The sequence below is a fragment of the Synchytrium microbalum genome (genome assembly GCF_006535985.1).
Source record: "Synchytrium microbalum strain JEL517 chromosome Unknown SmJEL517_scf0018, whole genome shotgun sequence".
NCBI lineage: Eukaryota > Fungi > Chytridiomycota > Chytridiomycetes > Synchytriales > Synchytriaceae > Synchytrium > Synchytrium microbalum.
The window spans coordinates 264,327-287,527 of NW_022158367.1; the positions used below are offsets into that span (position 1 = coordinate 264,327).

The window sequence follows — 23,201 nt, forward strand, 5'->3', positions numbered from 1 at the left end:
CATAAATTAACACCATTGGAAAGACGGCTTTTGCTAACAATGCGTGATGCCAGACCACAATCTCCACAAATGATGTCTCCAGTAACACCACCACCAGTTCAACTCGTGACGCCAGTCATGGGCCCACCTGGGCGTAGTCTCTCCACCAGTAAAATACCAGCATCATCACCGCAACGATCAGCATCACAACATGATGTGTCTCATAGCAGTAACAACCACAATAGCAGCAACGCCAGTAACCTAGTACGAGCTAGATCTACAGGCCATGATGCTTTAACAACGGTAGATGTCGAAGCTCTTCGGAGAATGTCGGATCCAAATGTTGGATTGATTCCAGCGCGACGACAGTCTAGTCTATCATTAAGAGGGTTTACGGATGCCGAATATCAATCTGGCAATTCGTTAATCAGTAGTAGTAGTAACGGTAGCAGTGGTAACAATGGCTCGCCACCATCATATCAACCATTACAACGAGACTCGACTCGTGGTATTGATCGGCATCTAGACAACAATTATCGAGTATATAATAAAGAGGCAGCTGCTGCTGCGTATAAGGAAGCCATGTATGCCAGCTCTATGGGCGGAATCAAAGAATACAAGGATGCATATAATAGTAACAACAACAATACCAACAACAATTATAACAGCATGGATGCATACAAGTCTGGAGACATGACCTACAATCATAACTCAAAAGACCATCAAGATACATTTGCATACAGTAACAATAGCAACAACACCAACAACTATAACGATGGATATGTAGACGCATCGTCTCCACCCCACGAATACCTCGTCGACGAACTAGAATCAAACCTCGCCAACCTGGGCATATCACCCCAATCCCAAACATCAGGCCTATCATCATCAGCAATCTCATCGCCCTCATCAACCACATCAGCATACAGCACTAGTGGTACCGGCAACAGTAACGGCGTCCCGCTACCAACCCCATCACCATCCCCATCACGAGTCCTCAACAATATGCAGCAATCCCAACAACAACAACAGCATAACAGTGTATCATCATCAGCATCGTCATCGCCATCATCGTCATCGCTCCTCGCTGAAGAAGCTCGAGAGGCAGATGTACCTGTATATGACAACCGACGGATACGCAGTCGAACCGCGCCGTTGAAACAGCATGATCTGTTGGTATCGCCCCCACGCCGTACGAGTGAGAGACGCAGAACTGAGAGTTACAGTGAGGCGAATGAAGAGTATGGGGGTGATGAACCTGAGGTTATTGATATAAATAATGAGGAGAGTGGTGGAAATGGTGGGGAGGGAGATGATGGGTTGGAGGAGAGGACACGGTTGCGTGTTTTTCAACTAATCTCGTAGAAGGGAGTGGTGGTGGTGAAGCGTAAAGTAATGAGAAATAGTGGAAAGTTTTTAGTATTTTGTGTATCGATTGTTTGGGGATGTGAGAGGGATGGTGGGGGTAGTTATGTATCAAGGGCCTCTTTTATTTGGGAAGAACAACACACAAGCCTACCCATTTCTCTGTGCTCTCCAACAAAGTCAAGGAAAATGGATCAAGAAAACCCTCATCTATAATCTATAAAAAGCTAACGAAAGTTCATATTGGGAATGTTGTTTGTGGGAGGGGTGCTTTGTATGATGCATGTGGAAATGGACGTGGGTGTTGTTTTTGGGAAAGTGATTATTTGTAAAACAGTTCATTGTAAAGGGTGGAATCAGGAGACGGAAATGTTGGTGTGTGGATGGTGGAAGGGAGAAGAAATGAAATGGAAGTTGAGAATGTTATACCCCCCGAAAGAGAAGAGAGAGTTTTTTAAGTCATTATTATTTCTATGATTGTTGAAGAAGAGGGATTTTATAAAATATTATATCTATTATGAAGTATTATGAGATTGATGTGTTTGGTTGAGAGAGTTGGTGCCAAAGCTTGTCGTTTCCGTTAACGAGTATTCGATAAAAGACGTTCAAGACGATATGAGAATATTAGCCATAATATTCATAGCAATATAAGCTTCTATCGTTATCTCATAGCTCTCACACAGCGACGCGTCATTCATTCCAAACATTGAAAAAAACATGGCCGACGACGAGGACATGAACTTCCACGACGCCAGCGAACACCTAGAAGAAGAAGATCACGCCATGGCATCCACAAACGATGACGCCATGATGACATTCATGTCTGCCACTGACGCTTCCCCCGAACAAGCACGAAATTACTTGATGGTAAAAAGCTTCCGTCTCGTTTCCCTTCTATAAACAGACCTGAATAAATTACTAAACATACAATGATTTTATTATGTTATAGTATGCAGACAACAACATCGAAACAGCCGTATCCCTTTTCTTTGAAACTGGGGGTGACCTATCACCTGGAAATCCAACTGCTTCTACATCGACTCCTACTCCAGCACTCGGTGTATCTGGAACCAGTATACCGATCCCGCGTGATGTGCCGGTACAGAGGAACCAGGAGATTGGTGACGAGTTTCGGCAGCATTTGTCGCAACAAGGTGGTGACGGGTATCGGGCACCGATTGCACCGACGAGACAGGTGCTTAATGAGGTTGAGTATGATGAAGAGTTTGAAGGTATGTTCTAATAGGTGTGATCGGGTGTGTGTTGGTCAGAGTTGTGGGCGTGTTAGCTGATTGTGGAATTGGATAAGGCCAATGCTTTGATAGCGTGTTGTGATTGACATGCCAAATGCAAGCATTTCACCACCATGAAAACATTGATCTATCTGTTCAATTTTGACTCCTTTCCCTTGATTCGTTTTGGTTGACACGTTTCGTCTCCCGTTTCTTTTGGGATAGCAATGAGACACAGAGCACGCCAGCAACTCCGGACCGTACTACCAGGAGCACTGCCAGGTGGATCGTCGCATCAGTTTGTGGAACCCTTTCGTGATTTTGAGAGGGAGGGGGTGCTTGGAAGGGGTGGTGGTAGGCTACATACATCGTTCATTTCTGACTCGCGGTTTTTCTTGGCTGACGCATGTTTTGAATATGTAGGATCAGCGAATGATGGAGCTCCGAGATTGTCTGATTTGTATGCGTATGTACACCTCAGCTTGTGTATCTGCATTTTTTTGTCTTGGTGCTAATTCACACAATGTCTATACAGTCCACCGCACGATATGATGTACAGATCGGGACTCAAGAGTGTACGTTGGACCCATTGATCACCTTTTCCAGCTTTTTTGTTGTTGATTATACCGTGTTTTTGGAATAGGCACGAGAAAAAGCAACAAATGAAAAGAAATGGATTATGATTACAGTGCAAGATGGTGGTGAATTCTTGTCTGTTGTTCAGAATAAGGATTTATGGAAGGATGAATGTATGTATAGTTAGATGTATTTGACATATACGAATCACTGAAAGCCTCTTTTTAGCCGTCAAGGAGATTGTCAAATCAAACTTTATTTTCATACTGGTATGCCAACAGTACTAATGTTGGTATGGCATATACTGAAACGTTGTTTTTGTAGCATATGGCAAACACTCAACCTGGGCAAGAACACAAATCGTACTATCCATTCGACAAGTATCCGTATATTGCGATTATTGATCCACTAACAGGTAAAAAAAACTGCCATAATGATGTGCTATAAGGATGAATATTCTCCCAGTCCTCTTGAACTACTAATGAATTAACATGAAACAGGTGAACGAGTCAAGCAATGGAGCAAGAAACTGACACCAGAAGAATTTATTATGGATAGTATGTGCTACAGTAGCAATAGTTTGTTTATCATTTGGAGAGCGATTGATGCTGATTGCCATCATCAATTCTTTATAGTTATGGACTTTCTGGACAGTGGTCCTGTTGTTGCTACCAAGCCAAAAAAGAAGAAGAAGGTATTTCGAACTCCTTATGCAATTGGCTCACATCACCGCCATTGTAGACTGATCTACCTCCTTTTCTCTCCAACAGGAAATCAGCGAACTGTCCGAAGAAGAACAACTCGAAGCAGCCATACGAGCTTCAATGGGTCAATCAGCCATGGACGAATCAGAAGATGCCGATGAAGAGGGATCAGACGCATCATCACCACCACAACCAACGAATGGAAAGGAGACATCAGTTTTAACAACGGCAGTCAAGAAGGAAGATGTCAAGGCTGAAGGGCCTGCTAAAGTCAAGAGTGAGGGAACGAGTGATGATGGGGGTGCATCTCTTTGTAAGCAATCTTTCGTGATACTGCCGTTTTTTCTGTTACTTGGATTGATGTCTGACGTGTGTTTCCGGCTTTGGGATACATAGATAACAGCATAAAACCACGAGTACGAGAAGAACCTACCACTGGTGACATTACGAGGATACAGATTCGAGGGCCAGGTACTAGAAAGAATGGAACATCTGCTGGGGTTATGGTTTGGGCAACCCTTAGACTTCATTCGTCGCTTTTTGTCGCCCATCGGACTGACTTCCTTTCTGCAACCTAGATGGAAGGCCAGTCGTTCGCAAATTCGTCAAGACGGATTTGGTGCGCTATATATTCGAGTTTGTCAAGGCATCTGTGCCTGGTGGAGATCGGCCATTTGAGGTACGTCGTTGATGAGGTGCAGATGAGAGGAAAGATCTCATAGCATCTGTTCATCGATTTCTGATCAGCTTTTTTTTTTGGTATTCGCTTGCGATACTTGGATACAACCCCTTCTCTCTTGTTAGCTCTTCAACGTCCGAGTCCCACTCAGCAAGCACATGGACTCCACCCTTCAAGAAACAAACTGTATAGCTTGTAGTCTTACCATGGACTACCAATGATCAAGGAAAGAAGAGAGTTTTGTGTTGGTGTATATGCTATCGCCCCCCTTGTGGTTTTTATCAATGGATTTTATTGTGTTTATTTTGCAGAGTAGAAGAAATGGAGAATATATAAACCTCGTTGAATCGTATGTCTCACTGGATTTGTATGTGTTTTTTGTTGGTTTGGTAAGGTGTTGAGTGTGAGTGATGGGAGGTGGTTGACGGTGAAATGGCAAGCAACAGCAACTATGCTCGAGTTGGTGGTGGTTGAACATCAAAACCTTACTTCTTGAGTATGCAGGCTGCGTTTTTGCTTCTCTAAAATAGGCTCGTCAAGAAAGAACAAGTGTATCTTCGACAGCGATTCAAACCGCTTGCTGATGTTCAACAATGTATCAAGGACCTGGTGTGAAAGCTTCGTGAAGGCATGTACACATAGTGCAGAAGAGAGGGGGAGACAGAACACGGAAACCTCGTTGAATCGTTTTCACGAAATGCAAAGGTTTTTTTTGTGTTTGAACTGTCTTGATTGGAACGAAGCCTCTTGTCTGGTAGCGAGCTGCCCCAGAATCCAAATCATTTTCTAGCATATTGAGCTGGCCGGATACAATTAGAAAGTTGTTTACTTGATGGAAATGGTTGAAGAGCTGTACTGGCCAGTTATGATTATGAAATAGATCTGGTTTGTTTTTTCGGATTGCTCACTTTGTATCAACCACACATTCACTGATACACCCCTCTTTTTACTCAAAGTATACAGACTAACTCACTAAATCATGTAAGTTGGGACACACCTTGGAAACGATAGGATGACTTTGCTATTCAGCTATTTCATTTCGTCTACTTTGGAACTGTTGTGCTAATATCGACAAGGATGTCTCGCGGAACGAACGAATGGACGTCAAGAGCCAGTTGTAGCATTATCGAAGGTGTTTGACGACAGTGTGTCTCAGAACAATCGGTTCTTGATTGTGATCTTTTTTCACTCTGCCAAGTTGTCGTTCTCCCCGATTCGTTACTCACTCTGGCCTATCACAATCACCAGAGTGATACCTGTGGACCAGACTATTACGTTGAGGAAGGGTTTTGTATATTGAGCTGGTGGTGAGGAGCTTGTTGGTCTAAGTGCTGATTGTAGTCCGTGCAAGAAGCACATTAATCACCGAGAATAGAGCTTTTTTGCTCGACATCTTGTTTGGTCTTTTGATTTAGATTCGTGCCATCAGCAACAAGTAAACCATAACTTGAATTAGATGGATACTCGAGACAAGTTAGATCCGTTGGGCCTGATTGGATGCCAATGACGATGCTCTGGTCAGGACGATAATACTATGATATGAAGATCAACCGAGACAATAATGACATTGTAATGGCAAAGTGTAAGAAGAAAGAGAATTCATGAATTTGGTTAAACCATACTTGGCGTTCCCTTCCTGTCGTTAACTTGTTTTGGTCAAGGTATAATTTTATTTTTCTGATGCAGTTCAAAAAAGGGACAAGATATTGAAGTAGCAGGTAGTGACCAGCACGATTTGCCTTTCCTTTTGGTATATAAAACAAACTCAAACAATATATAGAAATTCACATATGAGACACTCTCACACACAAGGTATAACCACACGAATCCTCATCGCTAAACACCCAACACCACAAAAACACCCCCCATCACATCTACATCACAACTACATAAGATACCCTTTCAAACTAGGCCTATTCGAAGCACTCAACCTCAAACAGCTCGAATTACAAGCGCCTGCAGTTCCGCCAACACTCAGACTCTTGACTGCCTGTCTACAAATAGGACAGTTACCACCCACGACCTTACTCAAGCAGTCTTCACAAAACAACCTGCCACATGCATGTATCACGACGTTTCCTATTACATTCCAGGCACCCTTCCCATGTATGTTGTTGTGGCTGTCTGTTGTTGTTCCGACGTGTTCGAAACATATAGGACATTCGGTTATGAAGGATACAGATTGGAGATGTGTGAGTTCGAGTTGTATGTCATGGGATGTTGGTGGTATGTCGTCATTAACACCATCGAGTATTCCTAGTCCACTACCTTCACTATTACCACTACTTCCACCATTATTATTCCGCATCCTCTTCGACAATATATAAAACCTCCTGGCAAACTCTGACGCCCGATGTTTCAACGCTGACATGATTTCCAGCTTCCAGTCCACCATATTACTGCTCACAAGCACATCGATTACGTTTTGATGGTTTTGGTTTACGGCTAGTGCGAGTGCACTTGATACGTTCGTGTTGAAGGATACTCGGACACCCCAGTCGAGAAGCTGGCGTACGATATGTGCGTGCCCAAAGTTGGCGGCTGCCATGAGCGGGGTGAAGCCATTGCCATTGCCTGTGGATGATGAGACACATGTGTCTATTTCAGAGCCAGCCTGTTTTAGGAGTATCAAGGCGTCTAGGTGGCCCCAGCAGCAAGCCAGATATAGTGGGGATCTACAGGAGAGTGTTAGATATCATACGGCAGGAATATCATAACACATGGAACATACAATCCATCCTTGTTTGATTGACGATCAGGATGTAACGGCGCAGCATCCAAAATCAACTTTACAATATCAGTACTCGATGCCCTCATAGCCGCAAACGACAATAACGTATGTCGACGTCCACAGCCTACAGTTCCCGGCGGCGGATACTTTGAAACCGTATAGTTCACATACGGGTTTTGTAACAGAGTCGCTACGTCATGTACATTGTTTGTTGCAATTGCATTCATGATTTGCGATTGCAGACTGGATTCAGATGCAGCTCGTGGTAGTGAGGATGATACTAGCTGAGTTGATTTATCGTTGTTTATAGTATGGTCATGGTTGAGCCGAGAGCCAAACAGTCGAGGTAGAGATGCTGAGGAACCTTTGTAAGGTTTTGGTGGGATTGGAGGACGATAGTCGTCATTCTATATTAAATATGAGTGTATTATATAGTGAGTATACGATCCAATGTCGTTCCAATCGCTAGTAAACTGCATAAATCAAGCTCCAAACACTGACTTTAGATATCGGCCTTGGTGGCGTCTCTGCAGCAAGATCCTGGAGCGATGAAGACGGTTTACGGGATCTAGAGTCATCGAAGATACCAGACATGAACATGTCCCGTAGTATCTTTAGCGATGGCTTTCGTTCCATGGTGCTGGCCATTAACATAATGGTTTGCTTTTAAGTTTTGTTGGAAAGCCAGGCGGCATGCCGTTTTATGGAAGGACCCACCCAATCTGCTGAGTTTGAATTTGAAAGAAACCGATGCCATTCTTATCTGATGGATTAAGCAATTGCTTGACTGGCTACTTGGATAAATGCTGCGTCATGCCAGGCTGCTCATCAAAAGTTTGCGTCGGATGCGCTGCTCTCCCTGACTCCGAGTCTTGCAAGTTGACGCAACGATCGCTCGATTGTCGCTAAGCAGCTCAAGAACGATCGCCGAACGATGTACTTTGAACCGGTACTCTCGCCATCCGCCATACAATTCCAAACATCAAGATCAATCACGAACGTCTCCTTTTGATTTCGAACTTGAATGAACAAACTGACAAGACAAAAAAAAACTAACTAGATGAACTTTCGTGGTACTGACGATCCGAAGGAGGCTCATATCCTAATTTTGGAACCGACGCTGGTGCATCTTCCATTATTTGGAAACCTGGTGGTCCTTTACATGGGTGTATCAAATCAACAAGTACCCCCACTAGTTGAATACTGATAATATTGACTACCGAAAAGAGGCCAATTTCCTATATGAGAAGTCAATGAGAGCATGCACGATTAACTGGAAAGAACTTGCTTTGAATTCAATGGTGGAAAGCATGATGGTGGTTTTTAGCTTGTATTGTGGAAAGAAGGTGATTGAACTGCGCGGTCGCTCACGTTTCCTGCAGATTTAGATCCTTTGAAAGCGATTGTTCCTCGATAATAGCTGTAAGCCTGTCTCTCATAACAAGAACGCCTTCAAAGAAGTTCCTTTCGATCCACACGTTAGTTCTTGTTTGGCGTTAATACCTGTTGGCCAAGATATTCTCAATCTCAAGTTGAAAATAGGCTTCACAGCACCCCTGCAGCAGGAAAGGCACAGAGATCAGGTCGGGCTGCCCTTATGAGCGGGATTGTACGTGAAGTAGAGATTTTCAAGTCAATCAAGGATGGATCAAACAACAGCGAATCAGATCATAAACGAACGATGGTGATCTAGGAAGGCCCTCTGCCTTGGAACTGACTAAACTCTCAATTTTCAAAGGCAAAACAAGCGGACCTTGAATCAGTCAGCAGCACAGACATGGAACAACGATTCATCCTTTTTCAATTCGACCATTCGCAAAAACGAAACAAGACTAACCAAAAGCATATAACCAACTTCCAAAGCTCATAAACAATCAATATGTCCGGAAAGCTCAGAATCGTAGTCAAGTTCGTTGCCAAATCCAAAGAAGATGGCCCCAAGTTCGCTGAATTCTTTGAGGAATTGAGAACCAAGAGTGTCTTACTTGAAGATGGTATGTTGAAGCGTTTATGCTCCTTTGTATTGAGTGATTTGAGCCAATAAGATCGTCGAGCGTTCGCTCCGAGCGAGCTATGATGTAGTTCGTCACAAACATTCACCCCATATTTTGCTGACCAAATCCACCGCCCTTTGCTAACAGGTTGTGAAGAATACTCTCTTCACAAGCTCCAAGGAGACGATGTCACTTACTGGTTGGTTGAAACGTAAGTCACCATCTGATCGTGCAAGCTACAAGATATATATCGATGCAGTCGGTGGATCTATTTCGTTCCGTTAAGCAACTTGATTTTTGGATGATCTTCGCCATTTACGCGATGGAAATCTATTACGTTTCGTTACGGAACTGATCTTTGGTGTTATTCGAACTGAATTGCCTTCTCCTCGGCTTCTGATCATATTTTCTTTCAATAGCTGGGCTTCCCAGGCTCAAGTTGCCGCACATATGCAGACTCCACACATGAAGGGTAATGCTCCACTCATGTTCTCATTCGCCCGTTACGAATTGCAGAAGACACGTAAGCTGATTGTTTACACATCTATAGCTGCCGGTCCAAAGATGGCCGAATACTTGGACTTGCCAGCCACCACTGTATCAGTCTGCGACTTCATCAGCAAAGTCTAAACTGCATCTATTGTAGTACTAATTTTTTTGAACATTCAACCTCATCGTAGAACTAGTAGAGAAATATAAATGCTTTTTCAGTCATTGCCATCATCTTAAATCGCGCGAAACGTATAGTACTCCATGTCTTTCATCGAACGTGAACGCAAGTGTTGCTTCAGTTCAGCACCCCTCAGTTCCAACAATAACAATCATCAAGTTTCGTCACGATGGAGCAAGAACTTGTCCGGAGGAAGAAGCCTTCGGCGAAGCGCAAGACCAAGATAAAGAGCACCGTTCAAGACGTCGTTGACCCCGTTGAGGAAGAGACTGTAACTGCAGACGTAAGTTTGGAACCTCGCAAAGCAAGGCGGCCATCATTCGAGAAAGTAACAACTTTTTACCATTCAGATTGAATATAAAGATGATACTATTCAGGTGACAAAACTATCCTCTTTGATCATCTCATATTGCTATTCACACGTATCAGCAACCCATTTTAATCAGGTGGTGCATGACTTGGAGGCACTACGTCCTGAACAAGTCGAGCCGAAGCAAGCTTACCCTGATCTGGAGGAAGATCTAGAGGATAGTGTGCTCGTACAAGCTACTGTATGTGTCGAATTAAGGGAACGGCGCTTGGACGCAATTATTGACAATTTTTGAACATTTTCTAGTCAAGTAATGTTGTTACTTGGACAGACTTGCGCCGTGACGTGACTGTATCAGATGCATTATATCCAACAGCTCCTACTGTTGCTGAATCAATCATCGCAACACCAACTGCACCACCGCTGTTTACTGAAGCTCCTCGAGTTGCTGTAGCTTCACCCAATGTAAAGTCTCAGATAAGGTCACTTCCAGAAAAGCTGCTTGAAACCATTTACATCAATCCGCAGCTTGATCTTCATTCTCAGGTTGAGTGACCGTGTTTTTGTCGGTGCTGCTGAGAGGAAAGCACTCACAATTTATCATTCAATCAGGTCGTGGACGAATTTCGAGGGCAAAGCAGCAACTTGACGAGTGAATTCGCCTCGCGTGTCAGAGAATACGAGCAAGCTTTTGTACAGACTCAACGAACCAAACTAAATCTTCAAGCACTCAAAGCAAAGACAAAGAGTGCTGCTGCACGAATGTGGACGTTAAAGAAAGATACTCATACTTTGGAAGGCACATGCAGTGATGGTATAAGAGTATCTCATACATATGCCTCAGAAGTCGCTGTATATAATGAATCCGTAGCTCTTGAATTGGCTGATGCTCTCACCGAAGCTCGAGAGGAGCAATATGGACGTCTGACAGATTGGGCATTTCAGGCCAAAGTAGCAAAACTATGGATTCAAAACACTTTAGATGAGTTCTTGTCTGAATCATCCCTCGTGTCTTCCGATACACTACATTCTAATGTAAATCTGATACGAATATTCACGGAAGGTGCACATGCAGATCCTGCTGGTGACTTTAGTCGACTCAAACACTATTTGGATGTATTATTCTACTTTGAGCGAAGGAATAATGGTGTGGTTCCTGCTCGTCCAGACTCACCTGAACCATCCGATTCGAATAAAGAACCGCATCAGGATATGAGTCATTCGATACTAGTACGGGATATTCGAGGCTGGATTGCCCATCTAGTATCAGCCCTGTTGACTGTCGCCGGACCACTAGAACATCGATTCATCTTACTCCATGTCATGCGATGTGAAGGCATTGGATCGTGGGGTGCATCGTTTATACAGTGGCCATTACCTATACCGTATACCGATAGCTACCAAAACCATTATCTCGTAGCATTAAGTGTATTGTTAGGTCCAGTCGAAGAGTTGGAGGAAGAACTCAAATCTCGTGAAAACGATGATTTGCAAATTCGTGAAAGCTTGCGAAAGCTTGAAGATAGTGATTGGGTCGTCGTTGATGAATCAGAAGCTCATCCAGACTTTCCGAGTAGAGTAATGGGACCTATAGCACTGACTGAAGAAGACTATCTTGTAATTCTGGATCAATTCAACATATCTGCGATATATCAGCTCATGCTACAGCATTATGTCAGCTTGTATAAAGAGTCTCGTGAAGTATCACAGACGTCTCAAAATCCAGCACCATCAACCAATAATTATAACATACCTCCCATCCTACAAATGTTTGCCACAATTCACCAGTTTCTCGGTATGGCCATGCGAGCATTTACAACCTTCCCACCCATTCAGTATCCTCATGTAATAAAACGAATCGGCCAAACACTTGTTGGAGCTGCTCGTCAAACGGGCGAGGCACTGGTAGCTCTACTAGATCAAATGGCTTATGACGAAATGTATAGTAATTCAAGGTCTTTGGATGATATAATGGTAGTTTCTGGATATATGACGAGCATCCAAGCTGAAATGGACTCGTTTGTAGTTCGTACAGCCAAGAAATTACTAGGTGTGGGAGGTGTAGGAGTCTACCAATTCCTGTCGTCTCTACCAGTAGACTACTGCTCAACATCAGCACGAGCCGTAATAATAGACGGGCTGCTTAAAGAAGGCTGGGCACGATATAGAACGACTGCAGCCTCATCACGACCTACTGAAGTCCAACACCAATTGTTGGCTCTAATAGGAGAAAATCAATCTGAACGCATATTATCGTCGTCGCTTATTGAAAATCCGAATGAATCAGTGCATCTGCTGACATTCTTGTGTATGTTGGCCTGTGCTAATGGTGATGGATTGGCTAGACGTCGAGTAGCGTCTGCACCTACTCCTCAGACGGCTCAGTTATCGATAAAAGTCGAGACAGCCATCTTCAACACATGTTATCTGGATCTTGAGCATAGGGATGTGCTGAGTCGGACTGGGCGGGATTTGCTTGGTACAATGTGCACATCTAGTCCGGAGTTAATGTCGCCATTACTTATACTTGTAAGAGATAATTTTGGAGATCTGGGTGTCATGGCATTGAATCTCTTCAAAACTTTGCCTCTAAAGTCGTGGAGGCCAAATGTGGAAGATCTGGACATCCTTCGTAAGTTTGTTGTAAAATGCTGTTGGCCCTTCTAATTCAGTGCATTGATGAATGGTTTTTTTTTGCGTAGAAAATATGCTCAAAGACCCAGTAGGAAGCAAAAAGTTCTTTTTTGCCAAACATGTACTAGGTGCTCTGAATTGGGGTACAGAAGACCCTTCAGATCCTGCTGGAGAGCTAGCAATACCACGTACATTACACAGATTCATCGCACTAGCTATATCAAATATTTATCTCGACCGACAATCTGTACGTGATGCTCGCCCATCAGTAGTAGCTGCCGCATCTACAGCTGCCAGTGCAACACTCCGAGGTGTTGCTAGTGTAGCGCCAGTACCTTCATCTATAGCATCATATGCCGCAGATCATGACGCAGACTTTGCTGAATGGACGTGGAAGCTGTTGGTAGGCTTACAGCTCTACCAACGACCATCGTCTTCATCGCCAGACGTATATGCTCTCGACATGTCTATAAATACCGCTAATGCATCCATTCGAGCTGGGTTTAGACCTTTTGAACCACTCGATTCACCATATCTGGCTACGCATCGTGGTGCCATGAAATCATCAGCGCTTGCTGCTTATATAGTGCTTGCCGTGTCAGAAGTCGGGCACCGATGGGAAGTGTTTTCCAACAATGGTTGGAATCTGTTGAACACTTTGGCTTCTAGTGGTAGAACAGAGCCTGTGCTTAAAGTTGCAAGTGACTTGTTTGTGACGTTTATGGCAAGTCGCGGTGAAACTGTTTTGGAAGATGCCGAGTCGTCTAAATTCTTCGGCAACTTTTTCAAAAAGTAAGCAGGTCATCGTTTGGTTCAAACATCACAAGACTTTCCTTTTACGACCGTTTTTTGTTCTTAGTTACAAAATGAAGGGTGAAGTCGGTGATGCAGATGCTCGCCAATTATTAGAGCACTTTATAAGAACGATTGGCCCAAACAAGTCTCTTCCATACTGGCAAATAGCATCTGGTGGTGCTACTGATCGATTATCGCTTACTCGATTTTGGATGAGGGCTATCTTTGCCGATAGGGATTGGGTGTATAATAGGTCATCTCTACGTCTGCTAGACATTCTCTGTGAATCCGCATTTGCATTCAGCCACGACCAATATGTACGAGGTGTCTTTGCAGAGGAATACGGACGTTTGTGTAGCAGTTACTCGACTATGGCCGGTGCTACTTCTCGAGTCTCTGCATGGCACCCCGTGGAATCAGCCAAGGCTCTAGCAGAAGCTGCCGAAGCCGCATATCACGGATATCCATCTCTGGTGGTTGGTTCTGGCTCTGGATCCATGGTCGATGGTATTCTAGGACGAACCAGCTCTGAGCGCAAACATATTTGGTTTGCAGTTATGGGTCTCTTGGTAGAAACTCGGTGTGAATTTGCTGTTCGTCGAAAGATTGGTGTTGCATTACTACAGTGCCGAGATACGGGCAATGAGAAACCATTGTCTGCCTTGTCGATTTATAAATGGGCTCGGCAGGTGCTTGAAACACCGATAGAACATCCAGCTACTCCTATAATGTGGCAGGTCTTTATGTCGCTGTATTTTGAGAAAGCATTCGATGGACACTTGAATACTCCCGCTTTGGGTCCTCGATTCTTTGCTGATCAACCCAATATGGTTGAGGTGCTGGAAAAGAGGCTGAGTGCTTGTAGTGCGTATTGGAATGAAAAGGGGAATGTCAGGCGTGCTGAAGATGGCCCAGGTCGATCACTTCCAGAACGTCTCGTCACGCTATATAATGCTATGGCTCTATGGCTTCGAGAACAGGTACTCGTTAGCACTACGCATATAGATTTGGCTCAGTTTGGTGAACGGCATCTTGTAGGGAGACTTTCTGATGTCGTTGGCGGTGCTGTATTAGAAGAAGGCAGTGAACTATGGACGGATTATATACAGGTGGATGCCTTACAGACTCGATTGAAGTCTCTCATAGTGACTTTAACCGTACCATCGGCATCACCACCTTCAACGCCAATACTGTCGAGTAAAAGAGTTGTAAATCCTGTGGAATGGCACTCTGCACCACATCCGCCACCATTGTTGACGCTAAGGCCACCAGTAGTACAGCCATTATCATCACTAAACGCGAATACTGTTCAAACACAGTTTGACTCGGATGTTGCTGTAATACTTGATAAAGCTTCAGCATTCCGTACTCTGGTGACTAGTGCTGCTGATGGAGATATCGAATACGCCTCGCATTTGCAACGTCTATATATTCCAGAGACCAAGCGAGGTCGCGCTGAAAAGTCATGTACCTCGAAATGTCTCAGTCCAGCCATTTTCGAGTACCGATATAGTGATGTACGAGTATCTAGTGAGGCCCGAGCACTAGTCCGAGATAATCGTAGTCGGGTCGAAGCTCTAATGTCTATTGATGGTGTCGAACCAAAAGTCGTCGTGTCATCTTTACGACTGGCACGTATAGTCGAATGGCTGCTAGACTATGACGATCACGATCTGGCTGTGGATTTGTTTTATCGAACAGTGCAGGCTTCAGAGACAGGAGCTAAAGGATTTCCACCTGCTCTGTTTATACTGGATCGTATCATAAAGTCTTTGGGTGGTCGATTTGTTGTATCGAGTCTGCTAGAAACGGAACGTGTCTTTAGTATGCTCGTAAATCCCGACCGATGTAACGAGCTTTTGGATGTGTTTAATCCAGCATCGACCATCAAGGGTACTCGCTTTGTTGAAATGTTTGAAGAAGTGGCATCACATCGAAATCTACCAGACTCTGTCGCAGCGTCTGTGCTAGCTCGCTTTGATATCTTGCTATGGGCATCGAAATGTAGTAGGGAAGATCACTTGTTTATGCTACGTCGACTCTTTGTCATGTTGTGTAATTCGCCAGCTGCTGAACGATCCCAGGCCCATCGTACCGCTCTCAGTAATCTGCTGACTGTTGATGTATCGCTCGTCATAGAAGCTGCAAAACTCATGCTGCAGCAGTGCATGACTGGAAAATTGCCTCCTTCGATAATAACAACCGTGACTAGTGCAATGTGTCGTCAACCAGTAGATAGAGATGTGCTCAATACGGTGGCAACAATCCCTAGTCGATTGACGAGATCTGATTTGCTAGGATTGGCAAGTATTATGGGATGTGAGATGGAGAATTCCTTCTTCAGGTCGTCACCTAAGTCTACAATGAAGAAGTCGAGTGACTTGTATGCTACAATGGCACCATATTTGGAAGTCTTGACAGAGTTTTTGATTGCCATCTTCTCTGCTGATCGACTGTATTCCATAATGTCGGATATACATCTAGATGAGATTGCTGATGTTATACGTCAAGTTTGGCTTCCTTTCCTGTATATTGTCAAGGAAGCAGACTATGCTACTCGTGGAGGATGGCCGGCGACTCATACTGAAGACGCCAAGAGGATGCAGTCTTCAATGGTGTCGCTCGCTACCAAAGTATTTAGAAATGCAGCTGCCTCTGAGCGTCTTTTGGTATTCTTGTGGACTATACAGGCTATTGGTGTCTCTGCTGGCTGTCCAGTCATGGATGTCTTGTATCGAGAATTGAAGACAGTCTCGTGGTCTCAATTCCAAATCACAAATATGATTGTAGATCAAGTGTTGTTGTGGCAGGTCGATGGTCTATTCACGCTAGAACCTCAACGCTTTCTGGCTCATATCATCAATGACAGAGCAGAATGGCCATGTCTGAGTATAACTCGTATGAATGGTATTGCTAGTCCAAACCGAAGCAAGTTTCCAGATACGGTCATGGCAGCTGTACGCCTATTCCTCATAATACTAGAAACCAGTTACGAAGCACATCCTGCTCAATCGAATCGAGTCACGCTCTACAAGTCATTGGAGACGGTTATTGATAACCAGGTATCATGGTCGAATCTTGCTCCAGTACAGTATCAAGAGTTGGTTAATTGCCTTCCGAGTGTGTGGTCTGGTGGAGCAGTAGATACCACTACAATGACTGAGGAAACACGCCATCATCCGATATTATTTGCTCTAAAGACGCTACGTACCATGACTGGTCTCGAAATGGTAGAATCGAATATCGGAGCAGCAGATCTCGATAATAGGTATTCTAAACTTGGACTGTATATCGAATATGTCCTTGATCTTGTAGCTGAAGCCATGAAGTCTAGTACCATTCGTAAAACGTTTGTGCCCTCACAGCTGAATACCATCATATCACAACTCGTCGACTTTACGGAATCAACGCCAGCATGTGAGGCACAAGGACATGTATTACGACAAGCCTATCAACGTATATTTGCTCTGCTGAATTCTTCGGATCGAACAACAGGTGTATTTGACTCGCTGTGGAATGGTATTCAGCACATCGGACAGACATGCAGATCACCATTATTGCTACTCAGTATCACATGTGCCACGCTAGCATCTGTCGAGCATATGGCTCATATGGTAGAAATATGCATAGAACGCTATCTCCAATCTAGTCTTGCAGAATCAGGAGATGTCGCTTGGTACCAAATAGCATCGACTCTAGTCATTCCTGAATTGGACGCTGAATCATTTACTCGGACTTGTATCGTCGGTGGTCTAGCATTGACACTACATGCTCAAGCTGTACAACGACTAATCCAACATACTCCAATGTCGTTTGCATCTCCTACAAGAAGTAGTAAAACAGCTGATGGTGTATCTGTATTGAAACATGCAGTCGCTACTGGTGAATTAATGGCATCTTGGATCTCGTCATTCCGTGTCGACGCCATTCGTGAAGGACGAGAGGGGAAGATCTATGTCTTACTATATCTCTTCTCGGATCTCTTGGCTCTGGAATCAGAGTCTGTATCCAGTAATGTCCAATCCCACCATTCTAGACTTGTAGCGTCCCTCGTCCCCGTAGCCGATGCTCTTGCACGATGGGGTGAGGATCGAGCCACGAATGGACTATGGGGCACGCTAGGAATGGGAGCGAAATCCAAACTGTCTGTGGAGCTACGACTCTTTGCACGATGCTGTGCCGTGTTTATTGCTACACGTGGAATGCTAGGTCTTGGTAGTGCTGCAATGATGACCAACACAGCATCCATGTCATCCAGTATCATGATGCAGCAGCCCTCGTCGGACGATACGAAAAGTAGACTTATAGCTAGTGTCAGTGAATTGGTGCGCAGTCGCGAGTATGAACGATTTAGTGGGGTTATTGAATCTGCTGTTGCGATATTGCAGGATGCTGGACGTGGGTTTGAGTCACTTGAACAGATGGTTGATGTGGTGGGGCGGGGAGTGTTTCCGAATGATAGTGGGAGGGTCTATCATGCCAGATCGTAGGTTGGGAATATCATTAGTATAATGTCGTCGCTTGTATGCATACATATATTACATCGTAACAGTACATATTTTGCACTGTAAGGGCATGAGGAGTACACTGAGTTATAAAGTCTTGTTGCTTAGAGTTAATAATGTTCGTTGAGTACACACTCTTTACGGCTTCACTTAGGTAAAGTTTCCAGCACTCAGCTCACACAGGTATTTAAAGTCAAGGCCTAAAAACACCACAGCAAGGTGCACATATACCCCAAGTGGTTACCTCAGTGCGCTGATAGCATGACGGACACTATGAATATCAAATTATTAGATCTCTAACAAGTCTGCTACTCCCTCCTCTCCTTTTTTTGCTCACCGTACTACACTGCGTCGCAGCATGTCCCTTGATCGAAGAATGTATGTGAGATGTGATGCGAGAGGACTGTGAGATGTGATGCGGAGTATGCCTTCCTATGACACGCCCAGCAAATATTCAAAATCCCATACTTCATAGCCAGATACAGCGCCTCAGCAAGCTCCTCCTTCAACACCCTCCTTCTCAAACACCTCCTCCAAAAACCCCTTTGTATTCTCACTAAACAGCTTAGACGTAAACGTATCCAAAACCCCCGAAAATTTGACCACACCAGTATCTTTACACCCAGTATCTTGCACAGCAGCACCAAGTGCTGAAACAGCAACGAGTGTGGGATTTCGTTAATTTTGGATCCTGCGACGGCGATGAATGAGCCACGGACTTTGGCGAAGGGAGAAGCCAAACAGTGCTGAATAGTGATGAATAAGTCGTCTGCGAGGTGGTCGGACACGGTTTCTTCGAATTGGATGGTGTGGAAGTTGGTGGTGAAGAGTTCGCGTGTTGAGCGGACCTGGAGTGTTGATGAGCTGGTTTAGCATTGGTTTGTTGAATACATGTGGAAAACATCAGGTGATGCACCTGTCCGTTACGAATGTTTCATCCTGTGAGATGCCATCTCGCGAGTTGAGCAACTCATTCTGCCGATGAAGATGTTGCCGGACTGATGAGTGGCACGATAGAGCTAAAGAAATTATGAATCGTATGTATGAGTTGAAAATGACTAGTACATTATGCTTTCAAGTTCAAAGTACCGTCATCCTTGGATGTAATCCCATGAACTTGTAAATCTTTCTGTTTCCCACTAAGAAAGCAAGTTCCAAGATATCTTGCTCTTGTGAGCAATTCATTTTGAGCATTTTGAGGGAGGATACTAGTTTTTGAATCACTCTCCTTGTTAGAAACTGCCTAATTCTGTTGTAAAGAATTGAGGTGACGCAGAGTTGTAGGTGCAAGCTGATAAGTGTTATTCCCGGAGCAAACCACCACAGTCCCGCTAAAACTGGCCATAGTACCTGTGTATACACGTCGTTAAGCCACTTGTCTTGATTTGTGGCGCCGATTGAAGTTGATTGCTACTCATATTTTGATTTATGATCTAGGTCTGGACTTGAGTGCGAACGTTGGTTCCTGATTCCTTCCTCTACTGCCAACGTAAGGATTTACAGTTACAAGGCTCGGTACCTTCCATAGTGACTGTCTGAAAAACACGGCTGTTGGTGAGAATCTATTAACGTTTCTCGCCATACGATTTGACTTCCAAAACTGCGATTTTCCATTTGCGTGACTATAAAAATGTATTCTTCAATATATGTAACAATGCTAGCAATCCTCCTTCTTTTTCGACCCACCAAATCCTCACGGCCATGGCTGTCCATGCAATTCTGGCACAGATATATGCCCCTCAGGCCTCTTGGCTCTCCTAACAATTTCAGTCTGCCCCAAAATCGAATTCACAGACGCATAAGCATCACTTGGTGCTGGTGGGAGTGTTCCCACAATATGATGCGACACGATCCCTAGTCCCGCTGCTGATCCTTCATGTCTCAATGGCTGTGGTAGCCATCCATCAGAAGATGAAGATAACGACGATGCTAATACTTTACTACGTTTTGAAGCCGCATCCAAGAACGAGTCTCGTAATCGTGCATTCATGGACGAGTATGGTGAGTTTGATATCGTGTCGTCGTATTCTTCTTCTAATACATGATGGGACTGTAATGGGGCGTATGATGGATGAGGGGTTCCTGTACCTGATGGTTTGTCATTCTTGGGGGATGTTGGTGATGTGTTTACATGAGGTAATGGTGGTCGAGATGATGCTAATGGGTTTGTACTATTACTGCTACTATAACTGCTATTATTATACTGACTTTGGTGATGTGACGATCGTGTTGATATCTTAATCGGTCGTAGTGCTGGATGGAAGGCTTCTGGTGATGATGGTCCTTGTGACATAGGTGATCGGTGGTAGACACCATATTGTTGCTGTTGTTGATTCAGCTGTAGTGTGCTACTATTACCACCACTAGTAGTACGTTGATGTTGTTGCTGTTGTCTAAATGCAGTTTCCGCACTCCAGGTCCGTGGTGCACTTTGCTGACCACGATCTCCTATATGTGGACTCGTAACACGAATTCTTTTCACAGAGTATTCCACAGTTTCGAGCATGGTATCAAATGGATCTTGTGGTCGTGTTACGGACTGATAGTGTGTTACTGATGTTGTAAGTGGGTATGGTGATGGATGAGTTTGCATTGAGGCGTCATTGGCATCGCGATCCACCATCATAGAGTCCATTTGCGTGGTATCAGACATCTCTTCATCTGCTTCCCACCTAATTAAGATGGGAAAGTTTGGTTTAAGATTCTGGTCAATCACCACCCCAAACATACACAGACAACAAGAGTGAGGTAACTAATTACCCTGATGAATGGCCACTCTCAGCATCTCCAATCATGCCTCCATTACTGCTGCTATTACTGCTAGTAGCCGATACATCAGCCATTGGCGAATCATCTCGTTCCCACCTCCTCTTGATTCCTCTAGGTACATTGTTCATGACTACGACAGGCACAGAAGCCAGTACGTGGATTGGTGGCCAGCTCGGGACTGTAACTTGCAATTGCTGAGAATGATCGAGTGCGCTCCAAGTCGATGAGTTTGATGTTGATGTCCTTTGGGCTGTTCTGTTACTGTTCTGGTACTTTAGAGGCTGACTGCCAGAGGCGTAGGGAGTATCTACGCTGGTATGATTGTTTCCGTATTGCTGATATCCTTTGTAAGTGCTATTTATATCTGCAGCAAACCCAGAATTTGGTGGTGAGGGATTGGAATAGTAAGAGTAGCTCATTCCTGCCTGATAACGAAGTATGTAACGTTCTACACCAAGTATCTGCTTGCAAAAGCCCAATATCCTAACACAATCATACAGATTACTTTGGCGCTGCGGTTTGTGACAAGTTGGAACGTGATGACGAGTTTGCCAGATCACTGCACCGGTATACTGTAGAAGCGTATATAGTAGATCTTCGTCGCTCAAGTGCATGTAACTGATAACCGATATCAAGCTCAAAACACGTTCGCCTTTGACATATTATCACGTTTTTGGCGACGTGACTATTATGAATCACTTGTTGGTTCATTACAATTATGAGGACATGCTATAATTATGATAATTGACACGCTAATATACCTATACACTCAACCAACAACCTGATCTCCCTTGGCCCAGCCTAAAACTCAATAAATAAACTATAATGCTTCAGTCCGTCTCCCGAAATTCAACCATCGCAGACGGTACTACGTGTCCTCTCACTACAGTCCATTCACTACTTGGATCGACATTCTTAGCTCCGACACCACAACAAAACAGCCATCGTCCAGCCCTGCGCTTTCTACGTTCAGTCCAAAGCGCAAATCCCACTAATGGCGGTGCCACGATAAATGGTAGTATCAACGGTGACAGTATAAAAAACACGACATCCATCACCACCAGCGACGTCGAGTATATGATATTGGTTAACGACGTATCACCTCCTTGTTTTATACTAGTCGTAACGCGTCCATAAACGGCACCAGTTTGTAAAGCTTGCAACCGTATCATAACCTGTGCTCGTTCCTCCCGCTTAGAAGCTAGTCTACGATTCAAGAATAACGGATCCGAAGCCTTAGCAGCCTCAACTTCAAAGGCATGTATACTCTCATTCAAAGCCTTTAGCCGTTCCTTTGTCCTGGATATCTCTAGTGCCAAATCAAAGTCTATACAGTTCTCAGCTAACACTTCAAGGCCCAGAGATTTCACTATATCGACTGCATGACACGTGGAAGCCTGTTGCACCAGGAATGATACCACGGCGCTATTGTCTGGGTGATTTATAGCTGCTTTTTCCAGCACTCCGCCATGAAACCATCGTATACGGTCCTCTATTCGAGATCGTGTTCGTATTACACTCCATGCGGCTTGAATAGTCACACTGGCCTCCAAGACGATTACGAGCGAGTGTTTGTCTTCTGGATCCGGCAGATACGGCTGTGGTGGTTTCTTAATCGGCGTGGTTGTATTCTTATCATCTGCTATGCCTGATGACTCTGGTATCGTTGATACAGGTGCAGGTATTGGCACTGGACCCGAGTCTGTAGCTGACGATGGTATGACCACAATATCATTTGCTGCTATAATAGGAGCCAGTGTCCCCATATCCTGCTAAAGTAAACTGGTCAATACATCTGAAATGCCTTTGAAATCTCACTTTCAACGATACGATTACTGCATAAACTCACTTCAGCTCGATGAACAATGACGGTAATGTATACCAATGCCAGAAAGAGAAAACAGAATGTCATGGCAGTTCTCCTCCTAAACGTTTTGGATGATGATCTATGACGGCCTGTCCTATCATTAGATTCGAAGGATTCGGATGACGCTGCTGATGTGTTGTTCAATGTTGGTGGGCGATGTTGGTTTTGCAGAGTGGATTGGATTCGAGAGAGCCAGTGAGTTATCTTATCTCTATCTCTGGCCGCTAGTGGCTCTAGCGATGCAGCGAGTGATGTGGCGTCCATCTTGGACCGGACCTCTGTGCGCTTTGTGCCGTAAGCGTTATGAGAAACTCGGATGATGAACAAGCTTACTTGAAATGCAAAGATCTGTATATTTAAAAATTGAATTACTACTAACTACTTCAATACT

The 23,201-nt window shown here is 44.3% G+C and overlaps 3 protein-coding genes across 3 annotated transcripts; all 3 read left to right on the plus strand.

Moving 5' to 3' along the window:
• Positions 1–39: 39 nt before the first annotated feature.
• On the plus strand, positions 40–1,344 carry SmJEL517_g03476 (uncharacterized protein; the record flags this gene model as incomplete). Its single annotated transcript, XM_031169404.1, has 1 exon — positions 40–1,344. The coding sequence occupies one exon, from the start codon at positions 40–42 to the stop codon at positions 1,342–1,344; it is 1,305 nt and encodes a 434-aa protein (XP_031024663.1).
• A 717-nt stretch (positions 1,345–2,061) lies between these two features.
• SmJEL517_g03477 (uncharacterized protein) lies at positions 2,062–4,756 on the plus strand (the record flags this gene model as incomplete). The annotated part of the gene is made up of 14 exons (XM_031169405.1): positions 2,062–2,211; positions 2,294–2,576; positions 2,802–2,930; positions 3,000–3,042; positions 3,112–3,151; positions 3,220–3,325; positions 3,381–3,421; positions 3,477–3,567; positions 3,653–3,709; positions 3,788–3,846; positions 3,923–4,169; positions 4,253–4,327; positions 4,435–4,535; positions 4,661–4,756. The coding sequence occupies 14 exons, from the start codon at positions 2,062–2,064 to the stop codon at positions 4,754–4,756; spliced, it is 1,518 nt and encodes a 505-aa protein (XP_031024662.1).
• A 5,343-nt stretch (positions 4,757–10,099) lies between these two features.
• SmJEL517_g03478 (uncharacterized protein) lies at positions 10,100–18,159 on the plus strand (the record flags this gene model as incomplete). Its single annotated transcript, XM_031169406.1, has 7 exons — positions 10,100–10,213; positions 10,281–10,307; positions 10,377–10,481; positions 10,547–10,786; positions 10,853–12,872; positions 12,943–13,666; positions 13,734–18,159. The coding sequence occupies 7 exons, from the start codon at positions 10,100–10,102 to the stop codon at positions 18,157–18,159; spliced, it is 7,656 nt and encodes a 2,551-aa protein (XP_031024661.1).
• Positions 18,160–23,201: the final 5,042 nt, after the last annotated feature.